Genomic DNA, 17,286 nt, shown 5'->3' on the forward strand with positions numbered 1-17,286 from the left:
ATTTAGAATCACAAATTAAGTTTGTTCCTGTGTTCTTTTAAATAGTCACTGAATAGCAGTTATATGTGTAAAACTTTACTATTAAATGCTAGAAGAAACTTCACTCTAAAAAAATATGTTGATGCAAATCCTTTAAGAATTTTATTTGCTTGCCCATAAATTGCAGCTCTAAAGAAAAAAAAAAAGCTTCGATTTGTCGAGGTCAGGAAGACAATCATTAAGAGATGCCTAAAGGATATCCTGCATATGCAAAATCTCCATGGCATAAAGAAAGAATCCCAAAGATATTTTCCCAAAACCTTGCTATCTTTAAGGAAGTGTTGATTCTTTTGGATCCAACTCATTAAATGCCTGAAGTACTCCTATGGCCACTATGACTTTTTTTTAATGTGTTAAAGAAACCCTTAGGGGAATTCCAGATTATATTTTGATTTATATTTGAATTGTGTTCTTATTTGCTTTAGATGTTTGCAGTATGGATCACTACTCTTCTTCTTCTTGGTGCAGCCAGAGGTAAGACACATAGCTGTTAAAGTCTATAGACAGTAAAAATTGTTGTGTACAGCTTATACCAGAATATCTGTATTTTAGAAAAACGATGTCCTTTGGAACAGATTTAACATACTTCTTCATTAGAAGCACTGAGTTATGTCATGTCTTTCCCACACTTAACCTATTACTTTTTAATTCTGTAAAGCTTTTTGAAACTAGCAGACAGAATGGGAATTAGAAAGGTATTTTTATAGATGAATTAGTACTAAAATTCTTCCAGAACAGATTCCTTTACCCACCCTCAACCACACCATCATTTATGGTAGCTACAACACTTGTAATGCCAGCCAAGGCACTTACTATTCACCATGCTATGCAGAGAACAAGAAAATAGTCCTCGTCCAAAACACCTCTTTACTGATAGGAAAGAATAGTTCAACAGGCACAGACACACAGAAAGAGCAGAGAGAAACAAAAAGACACAGTCCAAAAATTCACTGGCATCAGAGCAAAGACCCCTGTGGAAACAACTGGGTCACTTGTGGAGTCTCTAGCTGCAGCTCCACAATTCAATCTTCTCTTCCTCTAAATGTATTTCCAGTACCTATCACTCTACCCCTGCATTTCATAAAGAGTAATGAATAGAATCACAGTCTGATGTAGTATGAATCTGTCACCTATCCTTGGTAACAATAATTTCTCATTGTTCTCAGTATCTTTTTAAGAGCAATAAAAATTATTTGGGATTTCACAACTGTTGCACTGTAATAGTGGGTAAGGATAACATTTAATGGTAACACCCATATGTCATATTTGCATCATTACTGTATTAAAGCCACAATAGAAATTGGGAAACTAGTTCTTCAGGCACAGACTACACATCCAGAGGCTGTGCTTTGCTCTAGGCTTCCACTTAAATGCCATTTTATTTCTTCCACTAAAATCTTATGGTGATAAAAAAATAAGAGAAATATTTAATGTACATTGTGGAGCAACCGGAGGTTATCTATGTTAATGTTCTGGTTTCTTTTTACTCCTTCACGAATTGTTGCACAAGAAATAAAAATTCAGATAATCCCTGGAGCATTAGGATTAATTTGAAGGACTGCTCTGCGCTGTCAGCAAAAACTCATTTGTTCTCTGAATCCAGATGAAGATTTTATTGTCTTTTTCTGACAGCTGTGTTAACAATATGTTTGAACAAACACATCGTGATTCTCCCAAGTTCATCAAGCTGGGCTCTACACTATGTTTGCATCAGGAATCAGTCTTGAAGTTCAAGTCCCTGCTACATGCACAAGGCACAAGAGCACAACTGAGCACCTTAATGAAAAGTGAACACAAGTGCCATCCTAACCTGGATCAGCCATTTTCTCTTTCCCTGGTATAAACACTATCCTGCCAGCTTCTTGTAGGTGCAGCCTAACCTGCTATGTTCCCAGAACACTAACATTTTTCTTTGTGTACCCCAGGAAGGGAAGTTTGCTACAAAAGGCTTGGATGCTTTACAGATAACCCCCCTTGGTCTGGGATCCCAGGGAGACAACTGGCAGGCTTGCCCAGCTCTCCAGAAGACGTGAATACCAATTTCTTTCTTTACACTAGAGACAACATCATAAAATATCAAGTAAGAAACTGCTATGTTTTTAGACTGGATATTAGGAAGCATTTCTTTACAGAATAGGTTGTTAGGCATTGGAATGGGCTGCCCAGGACAGTGGTGGAGTCCCCATCCCTGGAGGGGTTTAAGAGTTGGGTTGACATAGTGCTGAGAGATATGGTGTAGTTGGGAACTGACATTGATAGGTTAATGGTTGGACTGGATGATCTTCAAGGTCTTTTCCAACCTAGACGATTCTGTGATTCTGAACACTGATAGTAAACACATTCAACAAATTATATAGACAGTTTCTTTTCTCCCATATTTTTGTTCATAAGTGTCCCAGGAGAAGCCCCAATTCTATATTACACACAAACAGTCCATCATAATTTTCGTCCATATTTTTTTCTTTTTCCTCATTTTAGCGCTCTGATGAGCCAGGTATATTTACAACATGTTAATCCCAGCTTTCTAACACAAGTCATCTGAGACATTTTGGATATATTTTATATACTTCTCTACAGTAAGCTAATGGCCCAAATTCAGTTCAGGTTTAGTATTATAAAACCAGAGGTAGGGAAGGCAGTACAAAAGGAAAGTTCAATTTTGACTCCTATGTGTCTCCAGATTGAAAACATATTTCAGACCCATACACACGACTCGAGGATGTAGTTCATACACTTGATTACTAGGACCTCTGAACTACATATAACTGATCTCAGAGGCTCTGCTTATGTGGTGGCCAACACTGAGCCCTAAGAGCAGGTAGATAGTTAAGAGTGAAGATCGGAAGATAAAGTATCCATGTTCACCAGAGACAGGAAGGAAAATAGGATGAAAAATTAAAGGGAAGCTTAGCAAGGGGAACGGGAGACTAAAGAAAAAATGGGGAGAATGAAATCATATGTGGAAAAAGAAGGAAACAGTCAAGAAGAGAATTAAATGGGGATGAATAAAGAAAATAAACAAGTATTAAACGTTTTGTGAAAGACTGGGACTGAGGGAAAATGGAGACTAAAGAGTAAAGAAAAAGGCTTGGTAGAGCTTGGAGCTTTCTGTTACAGAGAGCTGAACAAGGTTATCCCTCCTGAATACACATCAGGTAGAGAAGCATAGAGACAGCATACTCTGGAGCTGTATGGAAGAAAAAAAAAGTAGAAAGGTGAGGTTATCTACATCTGCAAACTAGCAGCAGTGAGAGGAAGCTCTGGACTGTGACAGAGTAACAAATGGAAGTAGATAAAAGGAGCCTGCAGGACTGTTTAGGATGGATCAAATGGGAATGTACTGAAAGATGCTAGCAGTGTGTCAGCCCTTTCCTCTGAAGATCAGCAAGTACTGGGAAAAGCTCACAACAGGATACTGGAGGTGTTGGGAGGTACCTGAGCTGGGCTCGTCCATAGCATGAAAGAGTTTTGTGGAGCTATGGACTAGTCTGGTGAAAGAAGAGAAATGACTATCAGAGAGAGTGAATTATACTTGTACAAAGAGCAAGAAAAATGAAGCAAAGGGGGGGGGGGGGGGGGGGAGGAATATAGTATTTATTGCTGTTGTTGGCTTACATTACATGAAAAAAGGCTTCATAGTTGGGGTTTTTTATATATAAATGGTACTCACAAACAGTAGAGGTGTTTAATGATTCCTCCTGTTTGAGTCACCTCAGAATAAGTCCAACATCTCTAGCTGAGGGGGCCTATTAGGTTTTAACTTTTGGTAAATCAGTCTTTCACTGGAGGTGAGATGTGTGCTAATTAGTGCACAACATCCCCTTTCAAGCTTATGAAACCATAACAAAAAATAAGAGCCAAGTTCTAAAACGACCCGGTATTGTTTAAAAGAAAAGAATGCCTTCCTTATCAAGAAACCCAAAAATACCTACAGCCTCCAACATTGTAAGCCTGGTGGGCTTTCTCATAAAATACAAATCAGCTTAGTGAAAGCAAATAGAAAGAAAAATAGACATAGATTCAAAGTCAGCCACATAATACCTTGCAGAAGATGCTATCTTTGTATTTCTATGGCCAAGTTTGATAAAATCTTGTATTCACATGACATGTTGTACCAGTATATCTCAAAGCATTGTGCAAAGGATGCCAGTATCATTAGTTCATTTAACTAGAGGAAGTGAATCATTTGTTGAAGCAATTAAGTGCTATCCCCCAGCAAGGCAGTTTACAAGTGAGGAACACGACCCATCTCTTCAGAGTCCACAACTATGCCTTAACCATTGGGGTACTCTGCCCTGTATCAAAATGTACACTGTATGGGATGGAGCAGTCACATCCTTGTTGTGTTGTTTGTTGGTTTTTTCTGACACAGAAAATTTCTGCTATAAATCCTTCAACTATCAAAGCTTCAAATTTCCGAACACACAGGAAAACTCGCTTCATCATACATGGCCATCTTGCTGGAGCAGACCTCCTCTGGATAACAAATATATGTAGGGTAAGGTATTATTTTTTTCTGACAGTCATTTTACTGGTATTTGAATGTACAAATATCCACATCACCCTATTAACGGACTTAAAATTCACACATAAAATTTACACCTCTATTCTCTTATTAATTCAGGGAATATATGAGGGGAAAAAAAACCTCAGAATGAAGCTCAGTTCCACATGATCACCCTCTTGTTCCTAGCTATGAGTATAGGGCACTTCAGCCTTCTGCTAAATGCCCTTTTGCTGCATTCACCTCCACAGGGAAACCTATAATTAATTGATTTTTCAATTCCTTGCCAAAGATAAAGGGGAAAAAAAGTCACTTTTCTCACCTCAGCAAAAGGTCAAAATAAACATTTTGATTTGAGGAAGGCATTTGATCTAATAAAAACAAAATGCTTTGTTCAACAGATTGTTTTCATGTTATTTAGGTACATTTCAAAAATGAAATAGTTTCAGAATTAAAAATAAGAATGTTTAATTGCAGAAGTGTATGAATAGAATATTTTGGTTAAAACATATGAACTTCGGGGCTGAAAATTTCCAGCACATGAACACAAATTTGTGAATCCTTTTAGATGATCCAAGCATATACATTTTGAAGAATAAAGCTTGGACAATAAAAAAGAAGTCATATTATTCCCTTTTTCTAACTGGGGTACTGTCATTAAGAGAAATTGATACCTTAAAGCCAACCGAGGCATCTGGAATGGAAAACAGAACTGAAGCAAGCTGCTGTGTGTCTTTATACAGTGTTCAAATCACTGCCTCCACTCTGCCTCCTTGTGTTGATTCCTCAGTATTGTAGGAATTAATATAAAGATGTGTCTTTTCCAGTCACATAAACAGTCCCTGGTTACAGCAAAACAAAATATTGTTTGCATATAGCCTGCTACAATTGTAATTCATGCCTGTTAGCTTCTGATCTCCTGTTTTCATGTTTTCCACCAGTTCATGTTTCGCACTGAAGACGTGAACTGCATTTTGACTGACTGGAGAGGTGGCTCTAGTGGTCTGTACACCGACGCAGTTAACAACGTCCGCATTGTGGGGGCTGAGCTGGTATATCTGCTGAACCTTCTTGAGGTAAAAGTATCTGTGGAACATGAAAGCCAGTGCATAGTCTGTATGGTAAAGGCCGTGTTCACGGTGGCAACTTTAGGTTTGTTGCAATAGAGTCAGGAAGTACAGAGGTACTCAATAATGCAGCTGAAAATGTCATTAAAATTCTCTAATCCTGCACAAATGGAAATTCCTACTTTAGTGTCAGACCACAGAAAAGCATGTACCTAAAGGCTTACAAGTCATAGTTTCTGAAAGTTTTGCTCATGATGGGTTTTTTACTGGATAAGACATTAGATTGGAGACTGTCTAGAAAAACTGGCAGGGTGAAGAGGGGTAATAGAGGGTCAATATGGTTAAATCATCTCTCTGTGGGTCATACACACTGCCTCTTGCAAGAACTAAATCGCAGCACAGAGAAGTGACTCTGCTGCAGCCACCAATGTCAGGCTTCCCATGCAGAAGCTCAGCTGAGCCTGACACACCAGCAGCGTTCCTGGCATGGCCCTCCCCGTCCTGCAGGACCCACATGGTGGAGCATCTCCGTAGCAGGACGGCCGCTTGATTCACACAGAGGACATGCCACAGGCAAAGGCACTGAAAACTCTTCCACTACAGAATCACAGAATCATCTAGGTTGGAAAAGACCTTGAAGATCATCTAGTCCAGACTAGACTACAGACCGCTATCCTCACTGGAGAGACTGGTTCAGGGGTGAGGCAGTGGGGTCATTTGCCTCTTGGATAAGCAATGAGTGCAAATGTAGGGGAACTATGTGCAGAAATTCCCTTTCCCTTCTTTTCTATCACAAGGACGAATTCCTGACAGAGTTTACTCCCTTCCAGAGGTGTGATATAAGAGGGGATGGGATGAGCTGGGAACTGCTTCTCTTTAGGTAAAGGTCCCAGCACCCACAACAGTAACTTCCCACCCCTCCATCGCCCGCTGGCCTGGCCATGTCCCAGCGCAGCAGAGGGGCCATGATGAAGTGCCACAGGCTTGTATCCCCTGCTTAACACACTTCCTTTTTCCTTTCCATACATCTTCTCAGAAAGACTATGGCTACTCTCCTGACAATGTTCATTTCATTGGCCATAGTCTTGGAGCACATGCCGCAGGGGAGGCAGGGAGAAGGAAACCTGGCATTGGAAGAATAACAGGTACTAAAGCTATTTCAACTGATGAAGCTTTATATTTTCATGCAATTTAAGAGAACTGAAGAATCACTGCTGCCTTATAAACACACAATACAGACTGCAATGTGCTGGTTTGTCATAATTAACAGTATACAGCTAGCATGACAGCATACGAACAAAGCCATGTCCTATCACATGCCACGCATATCACATGTCAGCGTTCACAGCTCTGAGAAAGGCTCAACTGCAACAGATCAGAAGGGCTTAATTGTCCCAACTGTGGCTAAATAGAGATCACTTTTTACAGGTCACAAGTCCCAGGGAGCACTTGGTTAGGATTTTTAAAGATAAAAAAGAGCAGGAACAAAATACTGTATTACATGTGGAATACTAGACTAGTTAAAGACTAGCAAGTCATTATCATATTTGGTTTTAAAAGCCCACTCTAGCATGACTTTTCAACAGTTCAAAAGATTAAAAATCTGAAATGAAAAATTAAAAACCCTAGATCTAGTATGTCAGGATGAGACAGTAAATAGCCATGGACACCCTGAAAAGGAAGAAAGCTGTTAGTCGCATAGCTACGAAGAGATGGAGTGTCATGACACACTCACACATCACTTTTTTTAAAGGCTCTCTGTTTTCTGCTTTCCTTTCTCCTCCAGTCAGTTCTTTTCTCTGCATGGACATTGCTTTGTCTAAGCTGTGTACGCAGTGAGCAGTCACATTAGCAAGTCAGGGAAACTGGGATCAGAACTGTGTTGCTTTAGCCTCAAAGAGAGCTCACTGACACTGAAGTGAAGGGGTAATATTTTCAAGCAAGCTCTTTTGGAGATAAACATAGATCTACATGCTCAGGGTAACATATCAAGATTTCACATTTTTCACTAACATGCAAAAAACCCCCAAACCTCTTCCTATAACATTGTTCCCCAAAAGTAAGCCAAGCTTTTTACTGTGCTGCAGTGCCTCCAGTCACCTTTCTACTAAAACCCTGCTTGTTTTTCTGGCTGTGGACCACAAATGGATTTTTACATATGGAGTAAAGGCAGAAATGTAATGACGTAAGATGTACACACACTGTATGTGATGACATACATATAGTATTAATTACTTAATCAGACATATCTCCATTTATTTAGGTTTGGATCCAGCTGGGCCCCTTTTCCAGTATACTCCCACAACGGTTAGGCTGGATCCTTCAGATGCAAAATTTGTTGATATAATTCATACTCACGCTGGTCATCTTTTCTTTGACTTTGGTAAGTTTTCACACAAAGGATGACACCAACACAGAGGTTGGCCTCAGTGTACCTGGGAGTGATCAGCCTTGATTCATTGTGCGTTTCAGCTCCAGGGATTCTTCAGACTTGTGGCCACCTGGATTTTTACCCAAATGGTGGGAAGAAGATGCCAGGATGCAAGCAGCTTCGTCTACCTCCTGCAACTCGGAATATCAATGACCTTATGAGAGGTACATGTATTTTCAAGAAGTAATATCTCGCTATAAGCTACAGTTAGAAATAAAGGCTAGGCTAAGGTAAAGCCTTTTGAATGTATATATTATTTATATAGCTCAGATTTGGAGTAGGGAGAGAATGCTCAAAACCAGAAGATTTAAAGCTGCCTGTGAAATACCTTCCAATTTTCTTTTATACTAACCAAGGCAAATTCCAGGTGGAAACTTCAGTTAAAGCACACAGACTTGTTCATCACAACCTTTATAAGAGCCTGCCACTGTGCTGACAGACTGACCTCAGGGAATTCCACACATGAAGGACTGGTAAAATTTCATTCAAGGATAATCCAAAAATGAATATTTTAAAATCCGAGCTTCCCTTCTCCCTAGAAAGACATCAGTCCCAATATTACTGGGGTAACTCATCCACACCATTAACAGCTTTAGTGCCTTCAAAGGGAACAGCACAAGGTTAAAAATATAGAAGGTGACAAAATGACTGCTCCATTGATAGTTCATGTTCTTCAAAGAAAGCTGGGCAGTTAATCAGAATTACCCTGGGATCCAGCACAATAGGTCCCCAAAATCCTGTCTTCTGATCCTAACCTACAGAAATGAGAACATGTGTTATTCACAGCTAAATGTTTTGAAATCCCTACCACTAGTTAAGTAATTGGCTTTCAAAAACACTCTGTCTTAGAATTGGTTTGGAGAACTTAGTAACAAAAAGGACTGAAAGATGGCTGTGCACAAAGTCACTTGGAACCAGAACACTTTCTAATCGGACTGCATAAGAATGTCTGCATTTTCAGCAAAAAAAAAAAAATATTTTTTCCAGAGACGTTTCACAAGGCTGTTTGCAATTTTTTGTGGTGAAGGAGAAGCTCAGCTCTATTGAACACAAGCAGATGGAGTTGGTTGTTCATGCAGCTTCTAAAAATAGAGACAGCCTTAACTCCTGCCTTGTGGTTAAACCTTACTTTGTGCATATCTCTTCTGTTTGATAATATTTACATTTATGTAGTGCTTTTATGTATGAAGTGCTTTAGAAATGTTATTTAGTAACTCTTTCTACAGCTTTTGATGCAGTAGGGAGAGGAGTATTATGTTCCCATTGTATAGATGTTAAGTGAATTTGGCACTAGCACAAAGTAAGCCAACCGTTAAGAGCTGAGGGTTTTAAAGTTAAAAGCACAGACCCTTCTGAATTAGATTTAAGAAAAGAACTATAAAGAAAACATACTCAGGAAGCTTTGATGATGCAGATTGTTTTCAAGAAAAACAGTCAAAAGTATTTTTCAGAGGGATTTTGGTGTGTTTTTTTCTTTCCTTATGTAAAGAACAATGTGTGTCAACTGGCCAATACCAACAGGTCTGTCTTTAAGGTGCATAATATTGACAGTAGGTGAAATTCTGATTTCACTGTAAACTGTGCCAGCTTGCAATTACTTCAGTGCCTCCAAGACTTCACCCTGTGATTAGGTGAGTCCCCCCACACACACTGAATCAGGGTAGAGCCTGTTTTTATACAACCTAATTTTAGTATATTGTGCTTTGATAAAGGGAAGACTTCAGAGCCAATGAAGAGAATACTTATTACAAGGGACCTGTAAATATAACCCAAATAAGACTTTCTTCCTTCCTGCACTGACTGCTTATAAATTTTACTCTGATAGGAAAATGTACTTGTTTCAAATAATTCTGCCAAAATCAAGGACACACTGCCAAACAGCTTGCTTTCCAGATCATTTCATAGAATCACCACTGTCAAATGACCACAGATTTTCTAGGGCTTAAAAATACTGAAAGCTACTGAAGTTAAAATAATTACTACAATTACCTTTAAATCTAGAAATGAGTGGAAACTATGGTTTTACTAAATACCATGTTGTGATAATGGTAAGCAAATGAAAATTACTTCATAGTAACTACTATATGTTTTACAAACACTGTAGCTATGAATTATTCCAGTCTTTGAAATATCAAAGGGAAATTTTCCTAAATCCTCCTGGGTTCTCAGGCTAAAGTAAAATCAGTTAAGTACACATAACAGGATGGAAGGCTGCACAAGGTGTGCCTTGGTGCATCTCCACCTCTGTTAACTCCAGCATGAGCACAGGCACACGCAGATTAGAACCTAGCTCTTCCCCATCGAAAAAATATATATAGTCATAAGTAAACTTTTTACTGTAAAACCAGATAACTAAAAGACATTTAAAGTGTGAATTATTACTAATTTTTAATCTGAGACATCACTATATGCACAAATGCCTTGAGGAAAAAAGACCCACAAGTGTTGCTTTGGCACAGACTTTATGTTAACATACAGCTTTTATCTTTTTTGAACCTGGGCTTTTTCCCAGAATATAGATCTATTGGATGTGGACATAAAAGAAGTCTCCGGTATTATGCTGAGAGTATTATCACTCCAAACGGATTTGTTGGATATCAGTGTGAAACATACCGAGCTTTCATATTGGTAAGTATCACGTACATATTTATGTGAGCAGTTATAGCCCTGCCCTTCCCCTTTTCTGGGACAACTTCTATGCTCTGGATCATGGGATACAGGGGAGGCCATGCAGACCTACCGACTACCTTCATCCAGACCATACCCAAAAAACCAAGCAAAACGTAAAAGCAGCAAACTCAAAAAAAAAGATCTAGAAGAAAATAAGGCAGTAAATATCAACACCCAAAACAGTTACAGAGGGAGAGATGAAGAGCTGAGTAAGAGGGCAGTGAAAGGCTGTGGCTGGGTTCACCTTTTGCGTAGGTCAGCTGTAAGGGAGACTCTGGTTGAAGGAAGTCCATCTAAACCTGGTGGAACCCATCATCAAGAGGACAGTCTCTGAATTTCAGAAACGTTTAAACATCTGTATAAACAATAAACATCCACAGCATATAGGGCAGGGGAGATATTTATACAGCACAGCATTGCTCACACAACACTCAGGTGGCACAAGAAAGAAAGCGGCATAATGTCCTGGTGTTTCATGCCTGATATAACTGGACTTTTAGTGGACCATTTCTGGCAATGTAACTGAGGACTGGTCAAGGAGTAAGACAAGTCTGAATTTGTTTCTATCTACTCCCAAAAGGAAAGATTACAATACTGTGGAAAAGTTGTTAACGTTTTTAGCAATGTTGCCATGTAACTTGAAAGTCTGATGTGATTCAGGACTTGAAAACCTCAAGCCTGTGCAATTTAGTGATGTGAGGGAAATATTTTTTTCATTCTCATAATAAGCAAGTGATGCTGATCATTTAGCCTTTTATTCATCTAATGCCCAAATAGCCAAAGATCCACAAATACCAGTTCCTACAGAACCTCCCAAATACCAAAATTCCAATATCTAAATACAACAATGCTATTTTTTCCATCTGCAATTAAATCACTTTCACTGAAAATATACACGCTTTTTTTTTTTTTTTTTTCTTTTTAATGGATGTCAGGGTCTTGATCTGAAAGTTTTATTTATGTAGGTAGATTAATTTCATTAAGGATCTGCATGGGAATAAAGGCTGAAAAGCTGACTGAACACATTCCAAAGTGAGACCCCCAAGTTTCAGTACTCCTAAACTTAAATATCTTTACCATATGAGTGAGATATCCAGCCACACCTCCTTGCAAATATGGTTACCCATCCTATAATAATTGTCAGACAACCTTTCAAATGGACCCTATAAAAGATGAATATATTACCTGTATTTTGCAGATCAGGTAGTAAGGCACAATAGTCATTAAGGTATTTACTTATGGTCTCTGCAAGAGCGTAAGGAATTAGGCCAGATTTTCAACCTGTTTTTCTCTGATTTTTGACCAGATGAAATAAGCTGACTGACCATCTCAGCTCCTTCTTTCACCACACTGATAAATACTGAAGATATGATCTGAACTCAGAAGCACGTGCATTTTCAAAAAGCTGGGAAATAGCTGAAATACCCTAATTTCTTATACTTTTAAGAAGTGGGATTAAAACAGATAATGTCTTGTAATATACATTGTTATTTTCCCCTAGGGAGACTGCTTCCCATGCCCAAAGGAAGGATGCCCTCTGATGGGTCATTATGCTGATATGTTTTTACATAAAACTGAAAAAGAACAGCAAAAGGTTTATTTAAACACAGGGCCTTCCCCTCCATATGCTCGTAAGTACTCATTTTGGGTAGTGAATTTTAAAGTGGCAATGAATTATGTGTTAAAAAAATACCTTGCACTTCTACAGAGAGCTGCTGGAGTTAACAAGTGGCACTCAGTACAAAATCTAGAGTTTCAGGTGTGTTAGGAACATGCAGTACTGGCATTATCTGGGAAAGGCTGAAATAATTATAGAAACAGATTAACTGATGCTGACCTCCGAGTTAGAAACCCTGCTAAAATTTTGTTAATTAGGTGATGGCTTCAAAAATTCTATAAAGCTGAAGGTGTGGGGGATGTTATGCTGAAAGTGCAAAATTTCAAATCAAAAAAGTTACATTGTTTTTATTGAAAAAAATTTCTAAAACTGGATCATTTCAGAATATTTTTGCAAAGCTTGTCAAGTCAAAATGGCAGGGAGTAATAAGAAGTATAGTTTTAATTGTGATTATTGTAGAAGCAGCCACAGAACTGGGAACTAAAGCCAGTACAAAAACTTCCCAAACTTGGTTGCTTGAACTCAATATGTGCTATTGTATCTGAGACTCTGCTTCTGCCTTAGAAATAGATGGGGGATGACAGGCTCTCCTGACAGCTGTTGGGCTGTGAACAGGTATAAGAAAAACCCTAAACACTCTGTATATCAGGATCATCCTGGGAGAGCAGCCAGTTTTGTTTAATGTATCTTTAACAACACAGCAGTCCAGTGGACCTCACTTCATAGTTGAGAGCTAACACGCTACCCATGAGACCCCCCAAATTGTTCATAAGTGTAAGAAATTACAAAATTAAAAGTGAGGCCAAGTGGAAGAGCAAGGTACAGTATTGGCCATGGCAGATTAAGTACTCAGCATAGCCAGTAGGTCAGCAAAGATTGGATCTGCGATTTAGACCACTGTCAAGGAAATTAATACTACCAGAATCATGCAGAACTAACATTTGCCTTAATAAAGAGTGACAATTTGTTCACTTGCAAGCACATTTGTGCAATCCGTTCCTCTCCCTGAAAGACATTGAAACGTATGAGAAGTTTTACCCTTAGGAAAGAAATCTTACAACCATAATCTATTTAATTTTGCTTTCAAAGGCTGGCGAAAAGAGATACATGTCAGAGTATCTGCAACAGAAACCATAAAGGGAAATATAGATGTAGCCCTGACTGGAACTAATGGGATCAGGAAAAAATATACAATTGACAAGTAAGTTTAACATGACTTGAAAAAATGACTCTACAATTGTTATCACATTGAATTTATACATAGCTGTTTTTACATGTCGCATCTTGTTTTATGCGATCTGTGATTTACATTGGTAATAAAAGTAGCTGATAAGTGGTTGAAGTTCCCCATGTTACAGATTGTGGTCAAAATCTTTTTGCTGGTCGGTCTCTCTTGCTTTGCATTTTCTTTTCTGAGGATGACAGTTAGCATAGCAAAGTGGGCAAGAGCAAAGAGCTCTGTGGCTACTGCTGGATTCAAACATCATTTGGTGATCTTCTTTGAGAAGACAAAGAGCTGCATGATGTACAGTCATTTAACCATTCCCTCTAGGGAATACGTGAGTAAGAATGTTGCAGCTCAGTTATGAACCGTGCTGGAGGCTGGGATTCCTGTCCACTCAGCCTGGCTTTCTCCAGTAAATGGGAATTTAAATCTCATAAACTGATCCTTGTCAAAAAGCACAGTTTAAATATTGTAAAACCAACCTCCTCTGTGTTTGAACATAGCCCTGTTACTGATCTGTACCAGGAGTACATTTGCTTGCAAATATCCTACTGCAGCAATACATCTAGAGGTAATTTCATTGTTAATATCACACTGTAATGTGCATTCTGTTATAACGAACACTGATACCACAGAAGACTTGAATGTAAACTATAATTTTCAATTTTCTTCATGGTTGAGAGCAAGCAGAAACACTGAGAAAACTTTTTGACTTGGACTTATTTGAAGGTAGATCTCATTTTCAAAAATTAACGTCTAAAATAATATCCATGGCAATACTGACAAAGACTGGGCTAACTAATCCAATGTTTTCATCCCAAAAGGCAAAGGAATTTAAGCAACTAAGTCATTTGCATAATTCTGTAGGTCCCTCTGAGTAGTTATCTCCTCCTTAGGTACCAACAAGCCTATACATTGGGTTGATAGGCTGAAAGCCTGTAGTGGGATCCAGGATAACCTCCCAATATAAGCAGGAATGGTGTTTCCTCTGCTTTCTCAAATAAGGTTAATACAGAGACTTTGTGGCCTTCACTGATTTGCCTAGCTGGTATCTGCACCACAGACTTCAGCCAGTGGAAAAAAAGTGACATTTAGTCTTCAGAACTTCCTCCAGGTATTCAGGATAAATCATGATGGGAGAGATGAGGTACCCTCAGCACCACCACAATAGCTTCAGCTAAGGCAAAAAATTGCAATACTAATTTGGAGGAAAAAATCAACCCAAATGTCAATGAGATATTCCTTCCTAATCCCCCTACAAAAAAGGTTAAATGAAAAGTGCATTATATATATTTGTGTGTGTGGTTTCTTTTTAATCTTCCCTAAGTTTAACCCTGTTACAATGTTTGTCCAAAGAAGTATTTGACATATTTTATGTACAAATAAATCTAAGGTCCAAGACTTTACAAAAGACTTTGCTACATAGCTTGAATGACTAGTCAGCAGAGAGGACAAAATTTGGTGTTTCTGCACCTGAGACATGATCCCCTACTGCCTGAGCTGAAAGCCTCAGATCTGGATGATCTGCATCAAGACCCCCAAGGAACATACTCTCCAAGAACATGTTCTAAGCTAAAATTTTGTCTAACGTCCCTGATTGGTAATTACTGAAAGTAAATAATGTAATAATAATGTAATAATAATGTAATAAATGTAAAATTATAATGATAGTATTCAAAGCTTCAACTGTCATAGCATCCCACAACTCATCTCCCCTTCTGCCTAAACTGTAGCTTTTTTTTTTTTTTTCTCATTTGTAAAGAACACAGAGCATCGCTTATGTGCTTTTCTTTTGGCAGAGGAACTTTCAAACCAGGCCACACATACTTGAACTACATTGACACAGAAATTTCTGGGAACATTTCAAAAGTTGAGTTTCTCTGGAAAAAGCATACTGGTCATGTACACAGAGGTTGCATGGGAGCTGAAGAAGTTACAATAACATCTGGGGAAAATGGCAATGTGTGAGTATACAATCTAATCATGTTCCATTCTGTGGGTCTGAGGAGGAAAAAACAGCAAACAGAAAAAAGGAAAAAATATCCAAAACACCTTTAGCATGGTATCATGCTACTTAAAGCAAGAGGGTTTAAGTACTGAAAATAAGAGCCTAATCCAAATTTCACTGCAGTACCTGGGTGTTTGTCTGACCACAGTTACTCCCACCAGCTGAGCACTTCAGCCAGAATTCCCCAAGAAATAGAGATATCAAATCCAAAATTCTGCAGGGGTGTAGCCCTGTTCTTGTAAAAAAGGTACATCTTTTTCTCCTAAATTACAGATACACCTCCATTAGCACGTAGCACGGCACATCAGAAACAGGCCTGCAGAGTGCAGCAGTACACTTGTCTTGGCAGGGTACCTCAGCTGACTCCAAACTGATCCCACAGGTCCAGCACCCGCTGACATCTGCAGTACACTAGGTACACTTCTGGAGCACAGCTCTCAGTTTAGTTTTAGCTAAAATGAATCCAGCTGATGTGCCCCAACACCACTCTCTCATGTAAACCAAAGTGTAGTAAGTGGGGAAAATGGAGTGGGAGATTCCCTTCAAAAGTGCACTCCTGGTCCAAATTAAAATGCTAATAGAGTCAGAGCATAAAGGCAAACACGTCTTGAAATTTAATAATTAGTCACTAACTAGTAATTCTTTAAAAAATCATTTGATGACACACACTTTATGTTCTCAGTCTACTAGAACTCATACTTTGACCTAACATGTAATAAAAATAAGATTTATATTGATTATCTTGGGCTGCTGCTAAAAAAACGTCCCATTGTGCTGAAAAATATTTCCTTAAACTCTTCCTCTCTCGTCAGGTCTGTGTTCTGCGGCTGTGGAACCGTGCGGCCAAGCACGTGGCAAGCCCTGGCACTTTGCTGAGGCTCGGTGAGGAATGCTGTGGTTGTCCACTGTGGCAACCCTCACCTTCTGGAAAAAGACACTTCAGTCAGCAGCAAAGCATTAACAAGGCTCCTCCAACAGATTGTGAAAAATTTGCCCCACCCACTACAAAAGCCCTATTATTTTTGTCAGCTTTTATCCATACAGGGGAGTTACACTTTGTGAATTCCAGTTACAATGACAGTTAACATGTATTTTACTAATAACACCCACATGCAGTGTGATTATATTTCACAGTCAAGGGGGGAAATAATAAAATAGGAAAAAAAGTCCCAGCCAATTCCCTTTGAAAATTATCTTAGAAGGAGCATCCAAGAAGAAGTAACAAAACAAAGAAAAAAAAAGAAAAAAGGGGGAAAAAAAGAAAAAAAGAAAAAAGGAAAGAAGAGGGAAAAAAAAAAAGAAAAAAGACAGGGGGAGCATAGACAGCCAAATTCTTTGATAGTGCCTACTTATATGTTCAGGAAAAGGGCACTTGTATGCTTTCAGAAGCATGTGATTGCTTCTATGTCAGGAGTCTGAGGAATAATTTTAAATATAAAAATAATCAGAGTTTCAACAGCATTGTCTAACATGTCCTTCCTTCCTGAAGAACGCATTTAAACAACATTTTAGCAGCACATCCAAAAGACTGCTTAGAAGCTGGGACTGCGTACGGAGTCATACAGTAGACCTTGAGAAACTCTACTGTCAAAGTTCACCATGTGTCAACCAGGACAGCTTAATATATGGCAAAATATTTAATTGTTGCCTTTTTCTTGTGGAAGAACTCATTGATGTTCTCTATTCAGCCCTGCTGAACACTGAGTGAGCTAGGACATTTCTCC

The 17,286-nt window shown here is 38.8% G+C and overlaps 1 protein-coding gene across 1 annotated transcript; it reads left to right on the plus strand.

Annotated features, from left to right (window-relative positions):
• The first annotated feature begins 224 nt into the window (after positions 1–224).
• Positions 225–16,647, plus strand: LOC141925670 (pancreatic lipase-related protein 2-like). Its single transcript, XM_074830086.1, has 13 exons — positions 225–282; positions 463–513; positions 1,965–2,119; positions 4,412–4,537; positions 5,485–5,619; positions 6,647–6,755; positions 7,874–7,993; positions 8,083–8,205; positions 10,554–10,669; positions 12,213–12,342; positions 13,419–13,530; positions 15,354–15,516; positions 16,375–16,647. Exons 1-13 carry the CDS (start codon positions 225–227, stop codon positions 16,645–16,647), a joined length of 1,671 nt encoding a protein of 556 aa, XP_074686187.1.
• Positions 16,648–17,286: the final 639 nt, after the last annotated feature.

The sequence above is a fragment of the Strix aluco genome, chromosome 7 (genome assembly GCF_031877795.1).
Source record: "Strix aluco isolate bStrAlu1 chromosome 7, bStrAlu1.hap1, whole genome shotgun sequence".
Classification (NCBI taxonomy): Eukaryota; Metazoa; Chordata; class Aves; order Strigiformes; family Strigidae; genus Strix; species Strix aluco.

What these genes read in the sequence shown, in the direction of transcription:
- LOC141925670 (XM_074830086.1), top strand. Translation starts at nt 225, where the DNA reads ATGCCTAAAGGATATCCTGCATATGCAAAATCTCCATGGCATAAAGAA. An exon ending in TCTTCTTGGTGCAGCCAGAG is followed by an intron (nt 514 to 1,964) that starts GTAAGACACATA and finishes TGTGTACCCCAG; the next exon opens with GAAGGGAAGTTTGCTACAAA. An exon ending in CATCTGGGGAAAATGGCAAT is followed by an intron (nt 15,517 to 16,374) that starts GTGTGAGTATAC and finishes CTCTCTCGTCAG; the next exon opens with GTCTGTGTTCTGCGGCTGTG.